Source organism: Suncus etruscus, chromosome 9 (genome assembly GCF_024139225.1).
Source record: "Suncus etruscus isolate mSunEtr1 chromosome 9, mSunEtr1.pri.cur, whole genome shotgun sequence".
NCBI classification, from domain to species: domain Eukaryota; kingdom Metazoa; phylum Chordata; class Mammalia; order Eulipotyphla; family Soricidae; genus Suncus; species Suncus etruscus.
This window is the reverse complement of record NC_064856.1, coordinates 60,285,809-60,306,690: the sequence shown is the minus strand read 5'-3', so window position 1 is coordinate 60,306,690 and position 20,882 is coordinate 60,285,809. Positions and strand designations below refer to the sequence as shown.

The following is a 20,882-nucleotide window of genomic DNA, read 5'->3' as shown; positions in this document are numbered from 1 at the left end:
GGGAAGGTCTGATGTGAATTAAGCCCAAAGCTTCCTACCTTGAGAAACCAGGTTCATCAGGCTGTATCTTCATAAGCCCCAGCCAGTGTCAGTCATTTTGTACTCATTTTGAGAGATCAATATGAAGTATTAGCTGTCACTCAAAGACATATTTCAAGGGCACGTAGGGGCAATGGAGGGACATGGAGGCCCTCAATCCTAGGATGTATTTTCCCTCTCCTCCCAGTTAGTGATTCATAAACTTGAAACCCTCGATACAGTGAGTGGCTGTCAAGACTAGGGCAGGGTCAGTGAAGATGGAATCGCTTTCCCTTTCTTACACCTTCCAACTTTCCTGATGTCTGTTAACAAGGGCTTCAGATCCATCCTGGAAAACAAAGGTGATAGTAGGGGCTGTGCACCTTTATGATAGAATTCTTTGTGAGCCCACCCTCTCCTAACTGTCATTGTTTATCAAATCTTGTACAAGAGTCCCTACCATTTTCAGGGGATTTTTAGGGCTTTCCAGAGGTAAGGCAAAAGGGGTCTTATGGAGAGGGAGAGAAGATGTTCACAGGACAAAGGAGTATCTACCTAGTTCCCTCCTTCCCAATGGTATACACGGGGCACAGGCTGTGGGAGGTAAGGACTACCAGGTGGAGATTGGCACCCTCACAGCTGGGAACTTGGAACAGGAAAGGAAGAATGACACCTGGTGAGTTGGGTTCTGTGCCTACAGACATACTCTCCAAGGCCATTCAAGAGGCTCCAGAGAAGTCAGGGCTTGACTGATGATGTTCCATTGAACACAGGTACCATTCCCAGCAGGGAGGCCCCCTTGGTCCAGTGAATCACACAGGCCTGGCTGTATTGTCCCTGCAGATCTCAGTACCAGTCTCTTGGAAAGGTGGACTCACAGCTAAGCATTTAGTTTCATGGGTCATTGGCTATCCCCAAGTCTACACTCCTGAAGATTTCTCTCTGCAGAGAAGACAGTCATAGAGAGGCTGGAGACTTCATTCACAGCTGAGCCCCTCACTTCCTCGGGTTATTTAGAGCAGATTGGCTGTGGGCTGCAGGCCTGCTAAGGAATCAGGTAGAGGGCCTCTGACCTTTACATACATTTGGGTCAGAGCACCCTCTGCTGGCTCTTTTCTTTTACTTTTGGCACAGCTCAAGTCACCAACAATGAGGGTAGGCACTTCTAGATGGAGTACTGCTCTGGAGCTGATGACCTCAGAGCAGGTGGAGGGACTGTGCTATATGCCTGCAGCTGACACTCCATGTTCCTGGACTTGGCTGGGCTAGTAGGATAGTAGCGAGGTGGCTGCTTCTTGCTGGGGACAGTAGTTCTCAGGCCTCCTTTATCTGCAGAGGTTAATTATAAGATGGGCCAAGAGGCTAGCTGAGGGAGCAGGAAGGCACAGTGGGTTGAACTGAGCACAGACAGATCAGAACAGTCTGACAGGAAGCTCTAGCCAGCTACCAGCATGGTATCATGACCATCAAAGGCAGTCTGTAATCTCATCCACCATTGCAACTTTCAGTTCCCAGAACTCAGGGCTGAGTTAACCCTACAACCCACATAGGGCCAGACACAGAGTTACTGGCAGCATCATCCTAAGGCTCACAGTCTTATTTAAAAGCACTCACTGAGGACCTTTTAAATTTTTATCTATTAATTTATTTTGGGCCACACTGAATGATACTCAGGGGTCACTATGCACTCAGAAATTGCTCCTGGCTTGGAGGACCAAATGGGATGCTGGGGATTAAATTGCCATCTGTCTTGGGTCAGCCGTGTGCAAGGCAAGCTCCCTACCATCGCTCTGGCTGCGCCATTGCTCTGGCTCCTCCTTTTTTATTTTTTTTTATTTTTTTTTTATTTTTTGGTTTTTGGGCCACACCCGTTTGACGCTCAGGGGTTACTCCTGGCTATGTGCTCAGAAATCGCCCCTGGCTTGGGGGGACCATATGGGACGCCGGGGGATCGAACTGCGGTCCTTCCTTGGCTAGCGCTTGCAAGGCAGACACCTTACCTCCAGCGCCACCTACCCGGCCCCATCCTCCTTTTTTATTTTTAACCCCACAAATATATATATGTATATATAATTTTAGTGTATCAATTTACCTCAGTAAATGAGGCAGAATAAAAAAGATCTTTGGTACCTGGTACATAGTCATTTTTATTCTAGAAAATCATGTGGATCACCAAGGCTTCAAGGGGACTATGTCTCATCAATTGGACATAAAGTCTTGGTCATGCCCTGTTACACCTCCAGTTATTGTCTTTATAGTGCTGGATCTACAGCAGAGTATTTGGTTAATGAATGGGTCTTTGGATGTAGTTCCCACCCTCATCTCCTCTCCCACTCTCAGGAATGGTGGAGAAAAATCAGAAAAGGTGGAGTTCTCAAAGTATTTAATATCTGGCCTCTTCCTTCCTGGTAATGATGGGATACAAGGCATGTAGAGAGGAACTCTATTTATATAGATACCTCAAGATTAGTCAAGGCCAAGGCCTATTCATAACACATTTTTCTTCATTCACTCTGGGACACAGGGACTATAAGGATTTTCTTGTAGGATAGAAAAGAAATGCCATAAGGGGTTGCCACTTCCACTTCAAAGTCTAGGACTTAGTCTTGGTAGATGATTTGCTTTCATTATATCTATTCTACATGTGAAATGTGAATGAAGCCACCCATACTACTTTTCACCTGCCAAGAAACATTCTTAACTCCTGGAGTGTGTCTCACATGGTGAGGCTTTAAGCCCATTTAACTTCTCCTTGGGATCCTTCAGATTTCAATAAGCCTTTGAGATAAACCCTAGTGTCTCCCATCTAGGCTTGGTTCTCTCATGGAGAACTGAGACCTGACCTACTGGCTCTCCTAATCTGAAATATGTTTTTCTTTTCCAAACAAGGAACACATCCTGATGAGAAATCAGAACTTAGTGGGACTTAAGCTTCCAGAACTTAGTGAAGCAGCTGAGCAGGAAAAAGGTAGGTGGTGGTGGTGGTGGTGGTGGTGGTGGTGGTGGTGGTGGGTGCTGAAGAATTCTCAGGTGTGAGGTTCATCTGGGCCAAGACAAAGAAGCAAATATATCAACAATGGGCTTCCTGACTCTGGTTGCCCAAGGTGACTGGACAGACCAGATCCTCAGTAAGTGCCTGTAGGTGAATATAGAAATCATTTCTTTCTTGCCCACACAGAGAATCTTTCAATGGTGTCCTTCCAGTCAGTCTCCTTTTCTGAGTTCTGCCTGCCCTCGCTGAGGCTGCCCAGACCTAGTGGGTCTGGAAGGGTGACCCAGGCCTGAACTTCTGACACTTCCATTTCCCCTTTACACCCAGGAAGCCACCTAAATAGGACAGTTCCCCTTTTCAAGCCCTCACAGTCATCTTTTGCTTTCCAATTTGCTGTTGCCACAAAGTGTGACAAAGTCCTTTTCCTCCCAGTGACTGCCTGTCCTATACACACACCCGGCCACACATGTTCTCTGAAAATAAGACTCTACTTTTCCCATCTTCCTCCCCTGGCACTTCTCTCTTGAGCTGCTACATAAGTAGGTTCTCACTCTGGGGACAGGAATACAGCCATGTGTCAGCATTCCCTAAATCCCTTAGTGGGATCCACACTTCATAATGTATGGAGCCCCCAACATGAACTGAAGTTGGTAAGGCCTGATTCAGGGGCTGAGGATATGATTTAATAATGTAGTTTATATCTTGCATTTTTTCTTTTTTTAATTTTAATCATAGTGGCTTACATATCGTTCTCAGTAATATTTTAGGTACATATTAACATTGAGTCAGGGGAATTCCCACCACCGAATTGTCCTCTCTCCACCCCCGTTCCCATCCTTCCCATCCTGCCTCCCATAGCCTCTACCCCCCCCCCCCAGGGGGGCTGCTAGAATGAGTGGTCCTCTCTGTGCCTAGCTAACTAGTTAGTGATCTTACAACTTTTTGGTCATGGTACCTCCATTGTATCCCCCTCTAATTGGGAGGTGGGACTAGATAGTTCAAGTTATGTGATTTTGTTTAAAGAAGAGAAAAGTAATAAGATGGGGTAAAAATCAAATATGCTGAAAATGGGCGGAGTCCTTCTAGAGGCTCTCATCCTCGGTTCGAGAGATGAAGGGGAAAAAGAAGGTGAAACACCACAACAGTATAAAAAGAAGTATCGAATAAAATATCCAATGGGCCCTACAGCAATAAATGTAGGCACCACATACTTGCCATGGTCTTGAGATAAAAAACATGACAGAGCACAAAATGGAAGAAGAGAAAAGAAAGAAAAAAAGAAAGAAAAATAGGTACAACCAGTTCAATATCCACACCAAATCAAAGAAATCGACAAAAACTAGATAAAATTAAAAAAAAAAGATTATTTTGTACTTGTCTCTTTTTTTATTGTTTTCCCCTCCTGCATAGGCACAGTAAACATTGGGGTCATTCGAAAAAGAATTCCCTTGGCCTAAGAGATACAGGGTTTCTCCATCCTTGGAGTATATTGTCATGGTATTAACTATAGAGTCCTTTCTAGTTCATTTTCTCTTCCGTTGGTGCTTTTGTGGTGTATGGGAGACTTCTGCTCCATCCTGGGTGGTAAAGTCAGGTCTCTGTATCTAGAGATCCCAGTCTCTGCACAGGTCAAGGATGAAACTTATGGTGAAGTCTTTCTTTGTGGTTCTAGAAGTTCTGTTCCCCTAGTGTCATTTTAATCCGTCTTCTGTGGTTGGTGTTCTTGGTCCTTGCGCTGATCCTAGGATGGAGCCTGGGATAGCGTCTTTCGTTATATTACCAGGAGGCCCATTCAATTGCTACTGTCTCAGCCAGACCTCTGGAATTAGAGATCATGGTTGTTGTGCAGGTCGTAGATCAAACCCTAGACTAGGGCTTTTTTTTTTTTTTTTTTTTTTTTTTTACACAAATGTTTATTTTTGTTCCAAAAAGCGCACTGGGACAAACTAGAAAAATGGCCGATTCCAGTATTTCTTTTTTTTTTTTTAACATAATTTTTATTTTAATTGTAGTGGCTTACATATCATTCACAGTAATATTCCAGGCACATATTTACATTGATTCAGGGGAATTCCCACCACCGAATTGTCTTCCCACAACCGCTCCCATCCTGCCTCCCATATCCTCTACTCTTCCCCTGAGGGGCTGCTAAAATGTGTGGTCCCCTCTGTTAGACTAGGGCTTTTTTATGGGTCCCAGGATACTTACTGCCAGATCATGATTCTATCAGCCAGTCATCTGTAGCTCGCGATCTTGGGATATCTTCCATTTTGTAAGGCCCTGGATTCAATCACTGGTACCATCAAAATGAAAAATAAACAAAAATTGAGTCTCGCTATCTTGGACTGTTCCTGACTGTCCTTAGCCTTCTATGTAAAATATGGCTCATAATAATACTTCCCTCAGAGGGTGTCATGGAGATTAAAAAGATTCAATAAATAAGTGCTTGAAAGCACCTGGAACAGTGCTGTGCACAGTATGTATTGTTCAGGGTTTACTTTTATTATGCCTAGAGAAGCTCCCCACCAATAACAGGGGGTTTTATATGTGAGTATGGGAGGGGAGAAGTCAGCATCTCTGTAAGTGACTACCACAGGGCCTGGCTCTACTTGGCCTCAAAAGTATTTGTTGAGTAAATGAATGAAATCACCTAAGATGTGGCAGGGACGCTGAGACAGGAACTTAAAAATATAGTTAGAGTGGACTGGAGAGATAGTACAGTAAGTGCTTGCCTAACTTGGGCTCCATCTTTAGTACTATATATACTATATATATATAAACTAAATGAATAGAGGAAAAAGAAGAAGGGATTAAATTTCCCCAGCACCTTCTCAAGCATGTTGTGGAGGCCTTTATAATGACCAAGAAGCTAGTTCAGTTATCAGAAGCACTTGCCTTGAATCCCAAGGACCTGAGTTTGAACCCCTGCACCACTGCTGGGCATGACCTTAGAGATCAATGAGTACTATTGGAGTTGTTCTGGTGGTCCCCAACACTATAAAGCTCTGAATCCTCAGGCTCTCTCACTAAACTGCTGGAACATTTAGCCAAGTATTACCAGCAATGGTTTCTGGTGTCCCTGAACAGTTTGCTGTGAGGTCCCCCACTGTAAGAGATATATAAAAAACTAGCCATGAATTTCAGAGGTGAGCAAAGAGGAAAGAGCATGAGTTCATAGGGTTGAGTATATACAATAAGCCAGGCTTGCCCCACCCACTTCCAGACCCTCCTGAGTGAAGCCACTCATTCTCTTGTCTTACACTGGTTTACATGCTATCTTCCCCTGCCTGCTCACACCCCTCCTCTCTCTGGACCATGCTCTCCCTTTAGGCGCTGGATAAGTCTTTTCCTGAGTCTTTCTCCTTTTCTTACATTCTTTCTATTTCATTATTTCCTGCTCTTTGAGTGGAGTATGTTTGATTGCGATTGTCATATATAATTTAGTATTACCATGTTAATAACTGTTCTTGTTTTTTTTTACTTATTTATTTAATGCCACAACAAACACTGCTCAGGAGTCACTCCAAGTAGTGCTTTGGAAACAATGTAGTGCCAGGGATCAAACTCCTGCACTTAGTGTGAACTCTGACCCTTTGAGTCATCTCCTCAGGCTGCATGTGTTAACTATCTTAGCATAGGGTTCACAGGTCAAGCAGCAGCACAGTGAATAGGGTGTTTGCCTTGCACTTGACTGACCCGAGTTCAATCCCGAGCATCTTATATGATCCCTTGAGCCTGCGAAGATTAATGTGTGAGCACAAAAGCCAGGAGTAACCCCTGAGGGCTATCAGGTGTGGCCCAAATACAAAACAAAACAAAACATAAAAACAACCACAGTTTACAGACAGTGAGCACACTCATAATATAGTATAATGTTTATCTCTAGAAGTTGCTCCTTACTCTAAACTGAAGCTCTGTGTATATGAACAACATCCCTGCCATCAACTCCCCCAACAACCATTATTCTACATTTTTGGTCTCTATAAACTTGGCTTTTCTTCTTCCTTTTAAAATATTTTTGGGCAACATCTGGCACTGCTGAGCGCTTACTTCTGGCTCTGTGCTCAGAGAATCACTCCTGGCAGGAATTGGGGGACCACAGAGGTGTTAAAGATTATAGCTGGGCCAGCTGAGCCCAAGGTATAATCTACCCTACTCTCTGTATTATCATTCCAGGCCCATAAACTTTTCTATCTCCTTCATAGCAGAGGAATCAGGCTGGGAAAGTGGCTCAGAGGGGAAGCATATGCCTTGCACATTTGACAACCCCAAATCAGTCATCTGCACTTAGAAAAGAAGGTGGATCACACAATATTTTGAATCTGACTTAATTCACTTAGCATGATTTCATACTAAGTGTCACACACTGTGTTACCTTCCTTCAGCATGTCCACACTAGAAATCATTTTGTACATCCAATTTCTTCTAATTTTCAATACACAGGAGTCAAGGATTTTTTTTGGGGGGGTTTTGGTTTTTGGACCACACCTAGTGATGCTCAGGGGTTACTCCTGGCTATGCTCAGAAATTGCTCCTGGCTTGTGTGTACACACACACACACACACACACACACACACACACACACACTTGGCGGGGTATTAAACCGTGGTCTGTCCTAGGCTAGCACAGACGAGGCAGATGCATTACTGCTTGCGCCACCGCTCTGGCCCCCCAAGGATTTTTTGTTTTGTTTTGGGGTCATATGCAGTGTTGCTCAGGGCTTACTCTTGGTCTGTGCTCATGGAACTATATGAGATACTGGGAATTAAACTCTAGTCTGTTACTTACAAGACAAGTACTTTACTATCTCTTCATTTCTGAGGCAAAGATTCTTGCTCTTTATTATATTTGGGTGAGGATCAGAGGCCTAAAGTTCTCCTTACCTCAAATCTCATGTTTTTAGAAATCATAGAAACAGTTTTGAAACTTTTTTAATCTGTACTGAATTTCAATTCATAGTAAATGAGTATATGGAAAAGAGATCAGGTTTTGTAGGTAGTTTATATAACTCTTTAGATCTTAACCTTTTTATAGGTTCATAAATTCTTTTTTATTATATCATTTTTTATTTTAGAGAAACCAGTTTTAACATAATCATTCTTATTCATCTTTCCTTTGAAATCATTGTTAAATAATTATAGTTGAAATTTAGATATTATAAAATGGATTTTTTTTTGTTTGTTTTTGGGCCACACCTGGCGGTGCTCAGAGGTTACTCCTGGCTTATCTGCTCAGAAATAGCTCCTGGCAGGCACAGGGGACCATATGGGATGCCGAGATTCAAACCAACCACCTTAGGTCCTAGGTAGGCTGCTTGTAAGGCAAACGCCGCTGTGCTATCTCTCCGGCCCCAAATGGAATTCTTTTTTTTTTTCTTTTTTTTTTTTATTTAAATCATTTTTATTTAAATTATTTTTTTTAATTTTTTTTTTATTTAAACACCTTGATTACATACATGATTGTGTTTGGGTTTCAGTCATAAAAGGAACACCACCCATCACCAGTGCAACATTCCCATCACCCAAGTCCCAAATCTCCCTCCTCCCCCCCCAACCCCCGCCTGTACCCTAAACAGGCTCTACATTTCCCTCATACATTCTCATTATTAGGACAGTTCAAAATGTAGTTATTTCTCTAACTAAACTCATCACTCTTTGTGGTGAGCTTCCTGAGGTGAGCTGGAACTTCCAGCTCTTTTCTCTTTTGTGTCTGAAAATTATTATTACAAGGGTGTCTTTCATTTTTCTTAAAACCCATAGATGAGTGAGACCATTCTGCGTTTTTCTCTCTCTCTCTGACTTATTTCACTCAGCATAATAGATTCCATGTACATCCATGTATAGGAAAATTTCATGACTTCATCTCTCCTGACAGCTGCATAATATTCCATTGTGTATATGTACCACAGTTTCTTTAGCCATTCGTCTGTTGAAGGGCATCTTGGTTGTTTCCAGAGTCTTGCTATGGTAAATAGAGCTGCAATGAATATAGGTGTAAGGAAGGGGTTTTTGTATTGTATTTTTGTGTTCCTAGGGTATATTCCTAGGAGTGGTATAGCTGGATCGTATGGGAGCTCGATTTCCAGTTTTTGGAGGAATCTCCATATCGCTTTCCATAAAGGTTGAACTAGACAGCATTCCCACCAGCAGTGGATAAGAGTTCCTTTCTCTCCACATCCCCGCCAACACTGTTTATTCTCATTCTTTGTGATGTGTGCCATTCTCTGGGGTGTGAGGTGGTATCTCATCGTTTTTTTGATTTGCATCTCCCTGATGATTAGTGATGTGGAACATTTTTTCATGTGTCTTTTGGCCATGCGTATTTCTTCTTTGTCAAAGTGTCTGTTCATTTCTTCTCCCCATTTTTTGATGGGGTTAGATGTTTTTTTCTTGTAAAGTTCTGTCAGTGCCTTGTATATTTTGGAGATTAGCCCCTTATCTGATGGGTATTGGGTGAATAGTTTCTCCCACTCAGTGGGTGGCTCTTGTATCCTGGGCACTATTTCCTTTGAGGTGCAGAAGCTTCTCAGCTTAATATATTCCCAAATGGAATTCTTAATTGGGATTTCAATCTACTTTTTTCCCTAAGTTGTGATCACTGCTTACTCCTGGCAGTGTTTAAGGGATCAGATGGGGTATTAGGATCAGACCCAGGTCAGTTCTATGCAATGCAAGAGTCTTACCTGCCATATTATCTCTCCAGCAGCCCAAATCTGTTTTCTCCTAGTTTGTTAGTAATTTTGTGCTACTTATAGTATTTGCTATTACCTCTGAAATGTTCTTTTTAATTTTTTAAACACTGTGGTTATTGATATGGTTTCATACAGAAAACTTGCAGCATTACACCAGAGTATCAACCCACCACTCCCCCACACCCCAGGGTCCCCAATTATCATCTGTGATAAAATTTCTACTGGAAACTAATCTTCAGCTTCTGTTTCCTTTGTGTGTCTGCTATTCTCCTACCTTGTTTCTTTATAGTCCATGTATGAGAGTTCATTCTGAATTGTTCTTTTTAAGACATAGCTATTGAATGCTTTTAGTAATACTTGTAGGATTCATATTTCTTGTTATTTTGTGCCTTAAACTCATATACCACCTTACTTTTTTATCTATCAAAGATTAATGTTATAGGTTCAGAGAAATAGTATGGATTTAAAGCATTTGCCTTGATTGTGGCTGATCCTGATTCAGTCACTGGCAACATATATATAGTATGTGTGCTGCCGAAGCAAGCACTCTGGGAACATATATATAGTCCCTTTTGCACCTCCAGAGTGACTCTGAGGACAGAGCTAGGAATAAGCCTTGGCACAGTCAGGTATAATCTAAAAAAAAAAAAGACTACTTTTGTGTTCATGATTTTGTTTTATTCTGATCATAACTGTAGTAAGTTCATGACTTTTGCCTATTGTTCAGGTTTTTTTTTTCCTCCCTGATTATTTTTTTTTAGAATTTTTTTTTAGAATTTTATTACAGTATAGATAGGAAAATTAAGTGTGAAATACTGGAAAGAGAAACTAGAAGTCAGGAGACTTGAGTTCATGTCCGTAGAACATAGAACACACAACTATTAACAAACTCTCATTCTGTGGATTTTCATTCTCTCATGAAAAAAAAGAAATTGGGAGTTTCTAAATTCTAGCCTAAGACTCAACAAATTATTCTAAACAATATTTGTACCATTTTATATAATATTTTTATTGTGATTACTGTCAGATCCAGAAGAACTGCCCTAACTTTGTGTTACTTTTACATTATTTAGATTGTAAGCATTGATTTCTTTTCCAAGCATATGATTGTTACTTTATTAAGGCATTCCTTTTATTTTCTCTAAAATATTTCAGGTTCTTGGTATATTCCTTCAAACCCATGTTCTTCTCATGTCTTCAGCGTACAATTGCTCTGGCCCACCCAAAACCTCTTTTAAAGTACTGAGTAAATCTCCTGCACTAATTAAAGTAAAATTTAAGTTTCTGTAACAGAGAGCCCCAGATTATAATGGCCTGGAGAAGGGAATTTTGTTAATTTTTTGGTTTTGTTTTGGGGTCACATTAATGCTGCCATTTCATTCTTTTTGATTTGAATTTTGTGCACAGCATTAAAAAGATGTCTGAGTCCATGTTTTTGCATGTAGCTGATCAGGTTTACCAACACCTTTTGTTGAAGATGTTTTCCTTACTCCACTTTGTATTTCTTGCTCCTTTATAAAAGATTAATTGATCATATACCCAAGGGTCTGTCTCAAGTCTATATTCAAGTCTATTCCATTGTCTGAGGGTCTGATTTTTATTCCAATACCATACTAGTTTAATGACTACTACATTATACTACAGTTTAATTGGGCAAAGTGGTGCCTCCCATCTTCTTTTTTTTTTCCCAAGGATTGTTTTAACTATTAATGAAGGCTTATCATTCTATATAAATTTTAGGAGTGTTTGATCTATTACTTCAAAAAAAATGTCATGGGTATCCTTGTAGGGATTGCATTAAATCTGTACAATGTTATGGGAAGTATTGCCATTTTAATGATGTTAATCCTTTCAATGAGTAGAGTAGTATGTGTTTCTGTTTCCTTGAGTCCTCTTTTGTTTCTTCAAGCAGTATTTTGTATTTTCTCTGTATGGATCTTTTGTACTTTTAGTTAAGATGACTCCAAAGTATATGGTTTTCTGAGGCACAATTGTGAATAGCTTTATTTTTAAACATTTCTCTCTTCTCTTTCACTACTTGGATATATAAAAGCCATAGATTTTTGCTTGTTAATTTTGTAACCTGCCACTTTATAAATCTATTATTTGTAGAAGCCTTTATGTAGAATCTTTAGAATTTTTCAAAGCAAGCAAAGAAACATAGAGATAAGCAAGTATTATTTTAAATCTCCCTTAAATCTCCCTAGGTATGTATTTAAATGAGAACATGGACTTGAAGGGCAAGCCAATATTTTTGTTTTCATACTCCAGTAGCCATTCTATGGTGAACTGTCAGGTTAGCAGCTACTTCTGCTCCACATGATCATTTGGAGATTTGGGGTTCTTTTGTTGTCATTTTGCCCCTAATCCTAAGCACAACTAAGGCTTTATACTTGCCTTTATTGTAGCCAGATGATAGGCAAATATGTATTCCAGTTTGAAGGGAAAAAGAAGAGTGAACATCTAGAACAGATTTTTTTTTTTTACTTTAACAAGTAAGTCGGTTTAACTCCCCTAGCATTGGTGGTGACACAACTATGTTGGGGAATACTACCACCAGCTGGGTCACTGGCCAACTCCCCATTGAAAAGTCTCATATCTGGAGTCATATCAGGAGCTATAGAAATGCATAGCTGTGAATGAGCTTGTGAGGGAAAGCTTGTGGCTCTTAGATTCTTGGCAGCTCCTTTGAGAGAAGGGAAAAATTATTATTAGAAAATTCTGGGATCTTAAGAACTTTGGCTTTTCTCCAATTTCTGAGCATGAAAAGGCACTTTTTCTGGTTGCATCTGTTCTCTCCAACAGTCAACCAGTTCTCTTCACAGTTACCATTTGTAGAATATTTGGGTCTTAATTATCAAGGTCATTTCAAGTGAAAGATGCTCAGCTTGTCATCAAGGAAAATTCTTTTGCAAAGATTGAAATTATCAGTGCCCCTGGCTATTTCAATAGTCCCTTATCCATCCCTCTGCCTATACTACTTTATTTTCCTTTATGCCATACCCAGCCAAGTGCAAGTTTACTCCTGGATCTTCACTTAAGAATTATTCCTGGCAGTGTTTAGGGATCTTATAGAATGACAGGGTTCAATCACAGGTTGACAATATGCACAGCAAATATCCTACCCACTATGCTATTGCTCTGGCTTCTGCCTATGCTCCTGAGCATCTCACCTTACTCAATAGGCTTTCTACACATAGTCAGAGAATCCTGGAATGTAAATATGGGTCCGAACCTTCAGAGGCTTCTTTTTCTTTTTAGTATAAAATTTGGAATCTTTTGTGGTACCTATAAGGTCCAGATGGTTAATCTTGGTCACTTCTCCAACATCTGCTGTGGTCATTCTTTTTGTTTTGTTTTGTTTTGTTTTTGGGTCACACCTGGCAGCGCTCAGGGGCTACTCCTGGTTCTAAACTCAGAAATTGCTCCTGAAAAAAAAATTGCCCCTGGCAGGCTCGGGGGACCACATGGGATGCCGGGATTCAAACCTCTGTCCTTCTGCATGCAAGGCAAAAGCCCTATAGCTGTGCCATCTCTCCAGCCCCCTGCTGTGGTCATTCTTGCTCTTACACTGAACCTCTGTGACTTCCATCAGTGATTCAGTTCTCCCTATTTTAGGCTTGGCATAATCTGTTCCCTCTACTAACAGGAATGTTACTCCTTTCTCTTTATTTATTCTTCACTTATTCATTCATTTATTCATTTTCTTATCTAGTTAAAGAAAGGCATTAAATATTTGACATAGTTGATCATAATACATTTCTTTTCAGGTAAGTTAAAGCAAAGTAATTGAAAAAATAGAATTAAAAATAAAATGGAAGAGAATAAAAAGAAAGATATGGAAAAAAGAAAAAAGAAAGATAAAGCAAAGTAATCAGCACATTTGTAAAATTTATTGTCTCTCCAATGAAGTTAATAATACAATGTCAGAAGGCTTAGTAAACTCTTGTTTTTAGCTGTTTATTATGTTAAATTGGGGTATCCCTTTAGAGATACCAATATTAGAAAAATAAATTATCCACATATTCAAAGCTATTAATACTGATATTACTTCCTGGAGAAGGAAGATGTGGTAGGAGGGTGCCCTCACTTGCTTCCAAAAGCCCTGGTGATATCATTACCTTTCTTCTTCTTTACCAATTGAACTCCAATCCAGTCTTTAGGTATCTACACAAAGAACATTCCCTTTATAGGGAATACTTTCCCAGCACCTCTGTATCCCTCTCCTTTGTAAAATCTAGCACAAGATGGAGTTGAATTTATCCATTTTTCTCTGATTCAATTTCTCTGATTCATCTCTGTCCCCAAGATGGCATGCTTCCAGAGAACGAACAGTTGCACATCTGCTTTGCTCAGTATTATTGCCTTTGTTTGTTTTTTGTTTTTGTCTTGGGGCTATATCCAAAGTGCTCCACGATTACTCTTCGATCTGTGTTCAGTGATCATTACTAGTGGAACTCAGGGCACTATTAGAGGCATCAAATCTGGGTAGAGTTCATGCAAGGTAAACATCCTGTTTGCAGTACTATATCACTTTGGTCCCACTTTTGCTCAACATTGTACCCCTAGCTCCAAGGTTATTGTAATTAGGCATAAAGCACTTTATTTATAATGTATAGTCACTATACAAGAATACTAATGCAATATTAACTTTTTTCTTTATAGAAGAAACACTTGATTGAAAACAAATTCCTCATTATATTATATGGGGACTATATAATATAATTACCATATGTATCCTTTATCACATCTGCTCCAATCCCCTTTTGCATATAGCTCACCAATCACATTGGCCTTCCTCAAATATTTTAGACTAATTTTCCTTTAGGATCTTTTTGTTCCCTTCCCCACCCCTACTCCCTGTCTGACATTTCTGATGCTAACTCTTCACTTTCATAGCTGTTCCTTTTAAATTCATTATCACATTATGGTCCAAAATGATAAAAATATTGAAAAGGATTAACATGGTATTGAAATTGAATTAAGAGGAAGTGAAACTATAGAACTTGCTTCCTCTGAACAAAGAGTTTAGCTTCTAAAAGTTTAAAATATATATTATGAAATGCACTAAGGGTTTGGAGTCACAGGGATACTTGTTTTTTGTTTGTTTGTTTGCTTTGAACATAACATGTTTGAGACTCGATGATGCCTACTGACTTTGTCCAGGAAAAGTAATATTTCTTCCTGTGTTCCTTTTTTCTATCTTTCTATTTCCACATACACAAGCAATAAATTGTTCTATTGTCAGGGTTATGAGGTTTATATTTTATTTTGCAACCATAATTTACCCGATTGTCTAGCTTTTTTAAATATATTTTTTATTTAAGTAACATGATCATATTTGGGTTACAGTTATAACCAGAACACCCCCCTTCACCAGTGTAACATTACCCCCTTCCCCTTTCCCATCCCCTGCCTGTATTCGAGACAGGCATTCTACTACAGTTATTTGTTTTTAAGTTCAGTAAGTTGTATTTTTTTCCTTAAAGGATAAAAGTAAAAAAAAGTAAAAATTGTCTAGCTCTAAATTCATATCTTAAAAGAGTTCATGTTCACTACTAGCTCTAAGTTTATATTTTATTTAGCTCTTGATAGGTTGGATTTCATTAGTTTCATAAGAAGACTCAGAAGTGTTGTGTTCCCCAAGTTTGGACATGTTTGAATTTTTTTCCTTTATTCTTGAAGAACAGTTTAGATAGTTATTAAATTGGAGTCAATCTTTTCTTCAGAACTTTAAATGGTATGCTGTGTTTACAATGATAGTATATCTGCCATTCTATAATGTCTGGCACCCTCAACCTACATCTCTCACCATAGAAAATTTACTCTAACTGTGTAGCTGGAAAAACACTGTTTTACCCACTTTACTTAATGTGGTGTGCTAATTTAATCTAAATAGTTTGACTTTTCCTTTCAATAGCAAATTATTTTCTTTTGTTATATCTGAATATATTCATGATCCTTTGGTTTTATTTGCTATTTCAGAAGCTTCATAATTCAATTATGGTCATGAGTGTCTCAATACAAATCAATGATTCCATCTCTAAATATCGAGCTTTTCTTCTTCTTTATAATCCTATATTCATTAGTGTTCTCTGGCTGCCTCTGAGATACATCCAATCTGAGAATGTACCATATTTGCTTAATTTTTTCATGTTTCTTATAGATGATTAATTTAATAATTATCATTATTTGTGGTATCAACATCTCTTCATCAACATATCTTCATCTCTTCATGACCCAAGGTTCCCTGAATCTTTTCTTCTCATCCAGCTTCTTTTCACCATGTCCCTTTTTTAAATATAATTTAATTTAATTTTATCATTTTATTTTATTTTTTATTGTGATCAATGTGAATTACAAGTCTTTCACAGTTATATTTAAGGTACACAGAGACAGTGAATTAGGGCCATTCCCACCACCAGTGTTGTCCTCCCCTCCACCTGTGTTCTCAGCATGCATCCCATACCTCCCCTCTTTGCACCCTGTATTGCTAGTGTAGTCAGTCCCTTTTGTATATAACTTGTTGTAGATTGGGTATCTTGATTCTGTTGTTGATGACTTTGGGTTTGGTGTCTGGGTCTGATCATTTTTTATTTCCATTCAATGTTCATGCGACGGTTTGTTCTTGGTACCATCCATTTATTTTTCTCCCCCCTCAATTTATGAAGCAAAACAAGATGATTCAAACCCTGTGGTTCTGTTGTGGAAAGGGGTAAAAGAAAAAAAAAAGAAAAGAAAACAACCAGGCAATGACAAGAAACAAGACATCTCACACCTATATTTATTGCAGCACTATTCACAATAGCCAGGCTCTGGAAACAACCAAGATGCCTTTCAACAGACGAATGGCTAAAAAAACTATACACAATGGAATATTATACAGCTGTCAGAAGAAATGAAGTCATGAAATTTTCCTATACATGGATGTACATGGAATCTATCATGCTGAGTGAAATAAGTCAGAGGGAGAGAGAGAGAGACGCAGAATAGTCTCACTCATCTATGGGTTTTAAGAAAAATAAAAGTCATTTTTGTAACAATCCTCAGAGACAATGAGATGAGGGCTGGAATACCAGCTCACTTCATGAAGCTCACCACAAAGAGTGGTGAGTACTGCTATAGAAATAACTACACAGAGAACTACCATAATCATGTGAATGAATGAGGGAACTGGAAAGCCTGTCTGGAGTACAGGTGAGGGTGGGGTGGGATGGAGGGAGATTTGGGACATTGGTGGTGGGAATGTTGCACTGGTGAAGGGGGGGGGGTGGTTCTTTACATGACAGAAACCTAATCACAATCATTTATGTAATCTAGATGTTTAAATAAAGAAAAAAAGGGGGGAAAAAAGGAAAAAAGTTGGGTGGGGGAGTGGAGGAAGGAGGGTTGGTGTGGCAAGGTTTTGTGTTTTTTTTTGGTTTGGTTTGGTGGTTGTTGTTTGTATAAGCACAGTAAGTATTAGGGAAATTAGAAAGAGAATTCCCTTGGCCTAAGAGATACTGGGTTTCTCCACCCTTGAAGCATTTTTCCTTGGGACTACAGGCTCCAGACATGCTCATTGTGGAACCCCAAGATCCTTCTCTCTCTCTCTCTCTCTCTCTCTCTCTCTCTCTCACACACACACACACACACACACACACACACACACACACACCAGCAGCACCATCCTTCTGCATGCAAGGCAAACGCCCTACCTCCATGCTATCTCTTCAGCCTCCTGTTTTTATTTTTTTGTTTTGTTTTTTGTTTTGTTTTGATTTTTGGGTCACTTGATGCTCAAGTCTTCTGACTCTGTGCTTAGGATTTATTCCTGGTGGGCTTGACCATTTAGGATGCCAGGTATTGAACCTCAGTTGACCACATACGGGGCAAAGACTTGCCTGCTGCTCTGGTCCTGTGTATTTTTGTGGGATTTTTTTTTTATCTTTGGGTTACAACCTGTGGTGCTTAAGGTACTCCTGCATAGAAGTCAGTCCTGGCAGGTTTAGGGGATGCCAGTAATCAAACCCAGGTTGGCTGTGTAAAAGGCAAATGCCCTATCACTTTGCTCTCTCTCCAGTGTGAGACATCTCACTAGTGTCAATGTAATGATTTGCATTTCCTGATGATAGGCAATAATGAACACCTTTCTTATACCTAATTTTTTCAGCCTTTGTTAAATTATTTTTTAATTTTTATTGTGGCCAAAGTGAGTTACAAATCTTTCAGAGTAATATTTAAGCTACATAGTGATAATGAATAAGGAAAATTCCCACCACCAGTGTTGTCCTCCCTCCATCCTTATTCCCAGCATGCGTCCCACTTCTCCCTCCTTAACCCCCAGGATGCTAGGGTAACTGGTCCCCACATGTACAGCTTGTTGTAGATTGGGTATCAATTCTGTTGTCATTGACTTTGGGTTTGGTGTCCAAGTCTGATCATTTTTTATTTCCACTAAATGTTCATTGACTGTCTAGTCCTGGTACCATTCATTTTCCCCCTTCAAATTATGAGGCTGAGCATGCTGATTTTAGTAATGTGGTTCTGTTGGAAGTATAAGAAGTGAAAAGGAAAGAAGAAAAAACTTAGAAGGAATCGTCTAGGTGTTATAAATATTAATTTAGAAGAAGAAAAGGGCAAAAGGGGGGAAGGTATCAAAAGAAAAAAAGAGAAAAAAATAAAACCAACAAAGCTGTAACAACAAAAATACAAAAAAATTGCAAAGAAAAAACAAACTAAACCAAAACAAGCAAAAAACCAAAAAGACAAAAGAACAAGAAAAAATACAAACACCCATACATACACAACTCCTTCTCCTCCTCCTCCTCTTCCTCCTCCTCCTCCTTCTCCTCCTCCTCCTCTTCCTCATCCTCCTCCTCCTCCTCCTTCTTCTTCTTCTTCTTTCTTCTTCTTCCTCCTCCTTCTTCCTCCTTCTCCTCCTCCTTCTTCTTCTTTCTTCTCTTTTCTTCTTCTTCATCTTCTCTCTCTCTTTTTATTTTTATTTTTGCATAGGCACAGTAAGTATTGGGGAAAATGGAGAAGAAATTCCCTTGGTCTAAGACAGGGGTCTTCAAACTTTTTAAAGTGGGGGCCAGATTACGGTCCCTTAGAGAGCTGGAGGGCTGGACTATATGAGCTACTAATTCCTACTCACACTGCACATATCTTATATAAATAAAATGAAAACCATTTATAAATAAACAGATTATGCACCAGAATTTCAATGGGAACTGTGAGCCTGCTTTTGGCTAATGAGATGGTCAATGTCCAGTTCCATATTTGTCACTGCCAGCCGTAACAAGTGATGCAAGTGGGCATCAGTTAATCTTGATCTGGTTGGAGATTTCAAATGTTTCATTCTTGAAAAAGTCTGTTCACAGGCATAAGTGCTAACAAAGATGGTTACCATTTTGAGTGCATGGTTCCTGATATTTGAATATGTCTCAGAGGGGAGAGATGCATAGAAATTCAAAAGGTTACTTGACTTAAATGCGTCTTTCAGAGATTCACAATTCTGCAGTTCAGCCAGTTCCATTTGGTAAATTGTAAGGACATTTTCAATCTCAACAGGAAATGGGTTACAAAAAAGCTATATGTCCTGTTTATGGAGATGAAGCTCTTTGAATCTAAATTGAAACTCCTTTTGCAACAATTCTAGTGAAGCCAGACATGTTTCCTTTGGAAATGCAACCAGTGGTTTGTCCACTGACAGGTTTTGAGTTGTTGGGAGATGACTAAAGTTTTCCTCCTGTACTTGTTTGATGAGAAGGCCTAATTTTACTTCAAATGCTTTCACATGCGATGCCATATCACAGATGAGCTTCCCCTTGCCTTGAAGTTGCAGATTGAAACTGTTGAGTAGCTCTGTTATATCTGTCAGAAAGGCAAGGTGCCATTTCCATTCTGCATCATTGAGCTCTGGTACTTCTTGGTTTTTTGAAAGTAGAAAAGCTGTAACCTGCAGAAGTAAGTCATAGAAACGTTTCAAAACTCTCCCTCTACTCAGCCAATGGACTTCTGTGTGGTACAGAACATCTTCATGGGCAACATTAACCTCAGATAGAAATTCCTGAAATTGTCTGTGGTTTAGTGCATGAGGTCTATTGTAATTAACACAAGATACCACAATTTTCATAACAGAGTCCCACTTCAGTGATTTACAACACAGCACTTGTTGGTGGATGAGGCAGTGTATGGCAATTGGATGAGGATGGTTATGTTTGTCCATCTCTTGTGTAATGTGAGCAATTACTCCTCTGTTAGACCCCCACCATGCTAGGAGCACCATCAGTTGTTACACTGACTAGTTTAACCCAGTCCAGCTCCAAACCATTCACAGTTTGGTAAACCTTTTCAAATATATCCACTTCTGTAGTTATACCTTTGATACTTTGCAGTGCAGCAAGCTCTTCTGTGACTTCAAAATACTCATTTGTCCCACGCATATAAATGAGAAGTTGGGCAGAATCACAAACATCATTGCTTTCGTTGAGTGCCAAGGAAAAATAGCAAAGTTTCTTTGCAGAGTTTTGCAAATGGTGCAGCAAATTTTCTCCCATTTCTTCAATCCTTCATGTCATTGTAACTCCTGAAAGGCTCACTGTACTAAATAAATCAGCCTGCTCTGGACACATCTCTTTGGCAACAGAAATAAGGCATTCTTTAACAAATTCTCCCTCCACAAATGGTTTGCCATTGCGCGCTATTAGCTTGGCAACTTGAAAACTTGCCCGCAGTGAGGAAGTATTTAACTGCTTCTGCTTCACAAAAGTATTTTGCTGAGTCATCAGTATATGTTTCAGTTGTAATATTTTATCTTTTCTCATTTCTCCAACCAAACAATCATTTATCTTTATGTTGAGTTTGATAGTGGCATCACAATTGTATTCTTTGAACACAGCAACTATATTCTGGCATATCAGACACACAGCTTTTTCTTCATACCGCATAAAAAAGTAATCGAAAGTCCACTATTCTTTGAATATCCTACACTCGCCGTCAATTTTTCTTTTTCTTGACATCATTGTTTCCTAGAGATTCCAAACTGATATTAGTGAAATACAAATATGCGTGTATATATACACATAGTGTATGAACCCCCATTAGTCCCTGATGTGAACACTTACCCCTTGCAGGCTTTTCTAAGCAGACCAGCTCAGTCCCTGATAGTTCAGTTATATCTCCCTATATAATGCCCAA

At 39.5% G+C, this 20,882-nt stretch overlaps 1 protein-coding gene across 1 annotated transcript in view; it reads left to right on the top strand.

Annotated features, from left to right (window-relative positions):
• The window catches only part of IRAG1 (inositol 1,4,5-triphosphate receptor associated 1), a 95,502-nt gene that overhangs the window by 21,900 nt on the left and 52,720 nt on the right, over positions 1-20,882 (top strand). Inside the window, exon 9 of the mRNA XM_049781001.1 lies at positions 2,908-2,986. Coding sequence (XP_049636958.1) covers positions 2,908-2,986 — 79 coding nt within the window. The remainder of the gene's footprint in view (positions 1-2,907; positions 2,987-20,882) is intronic.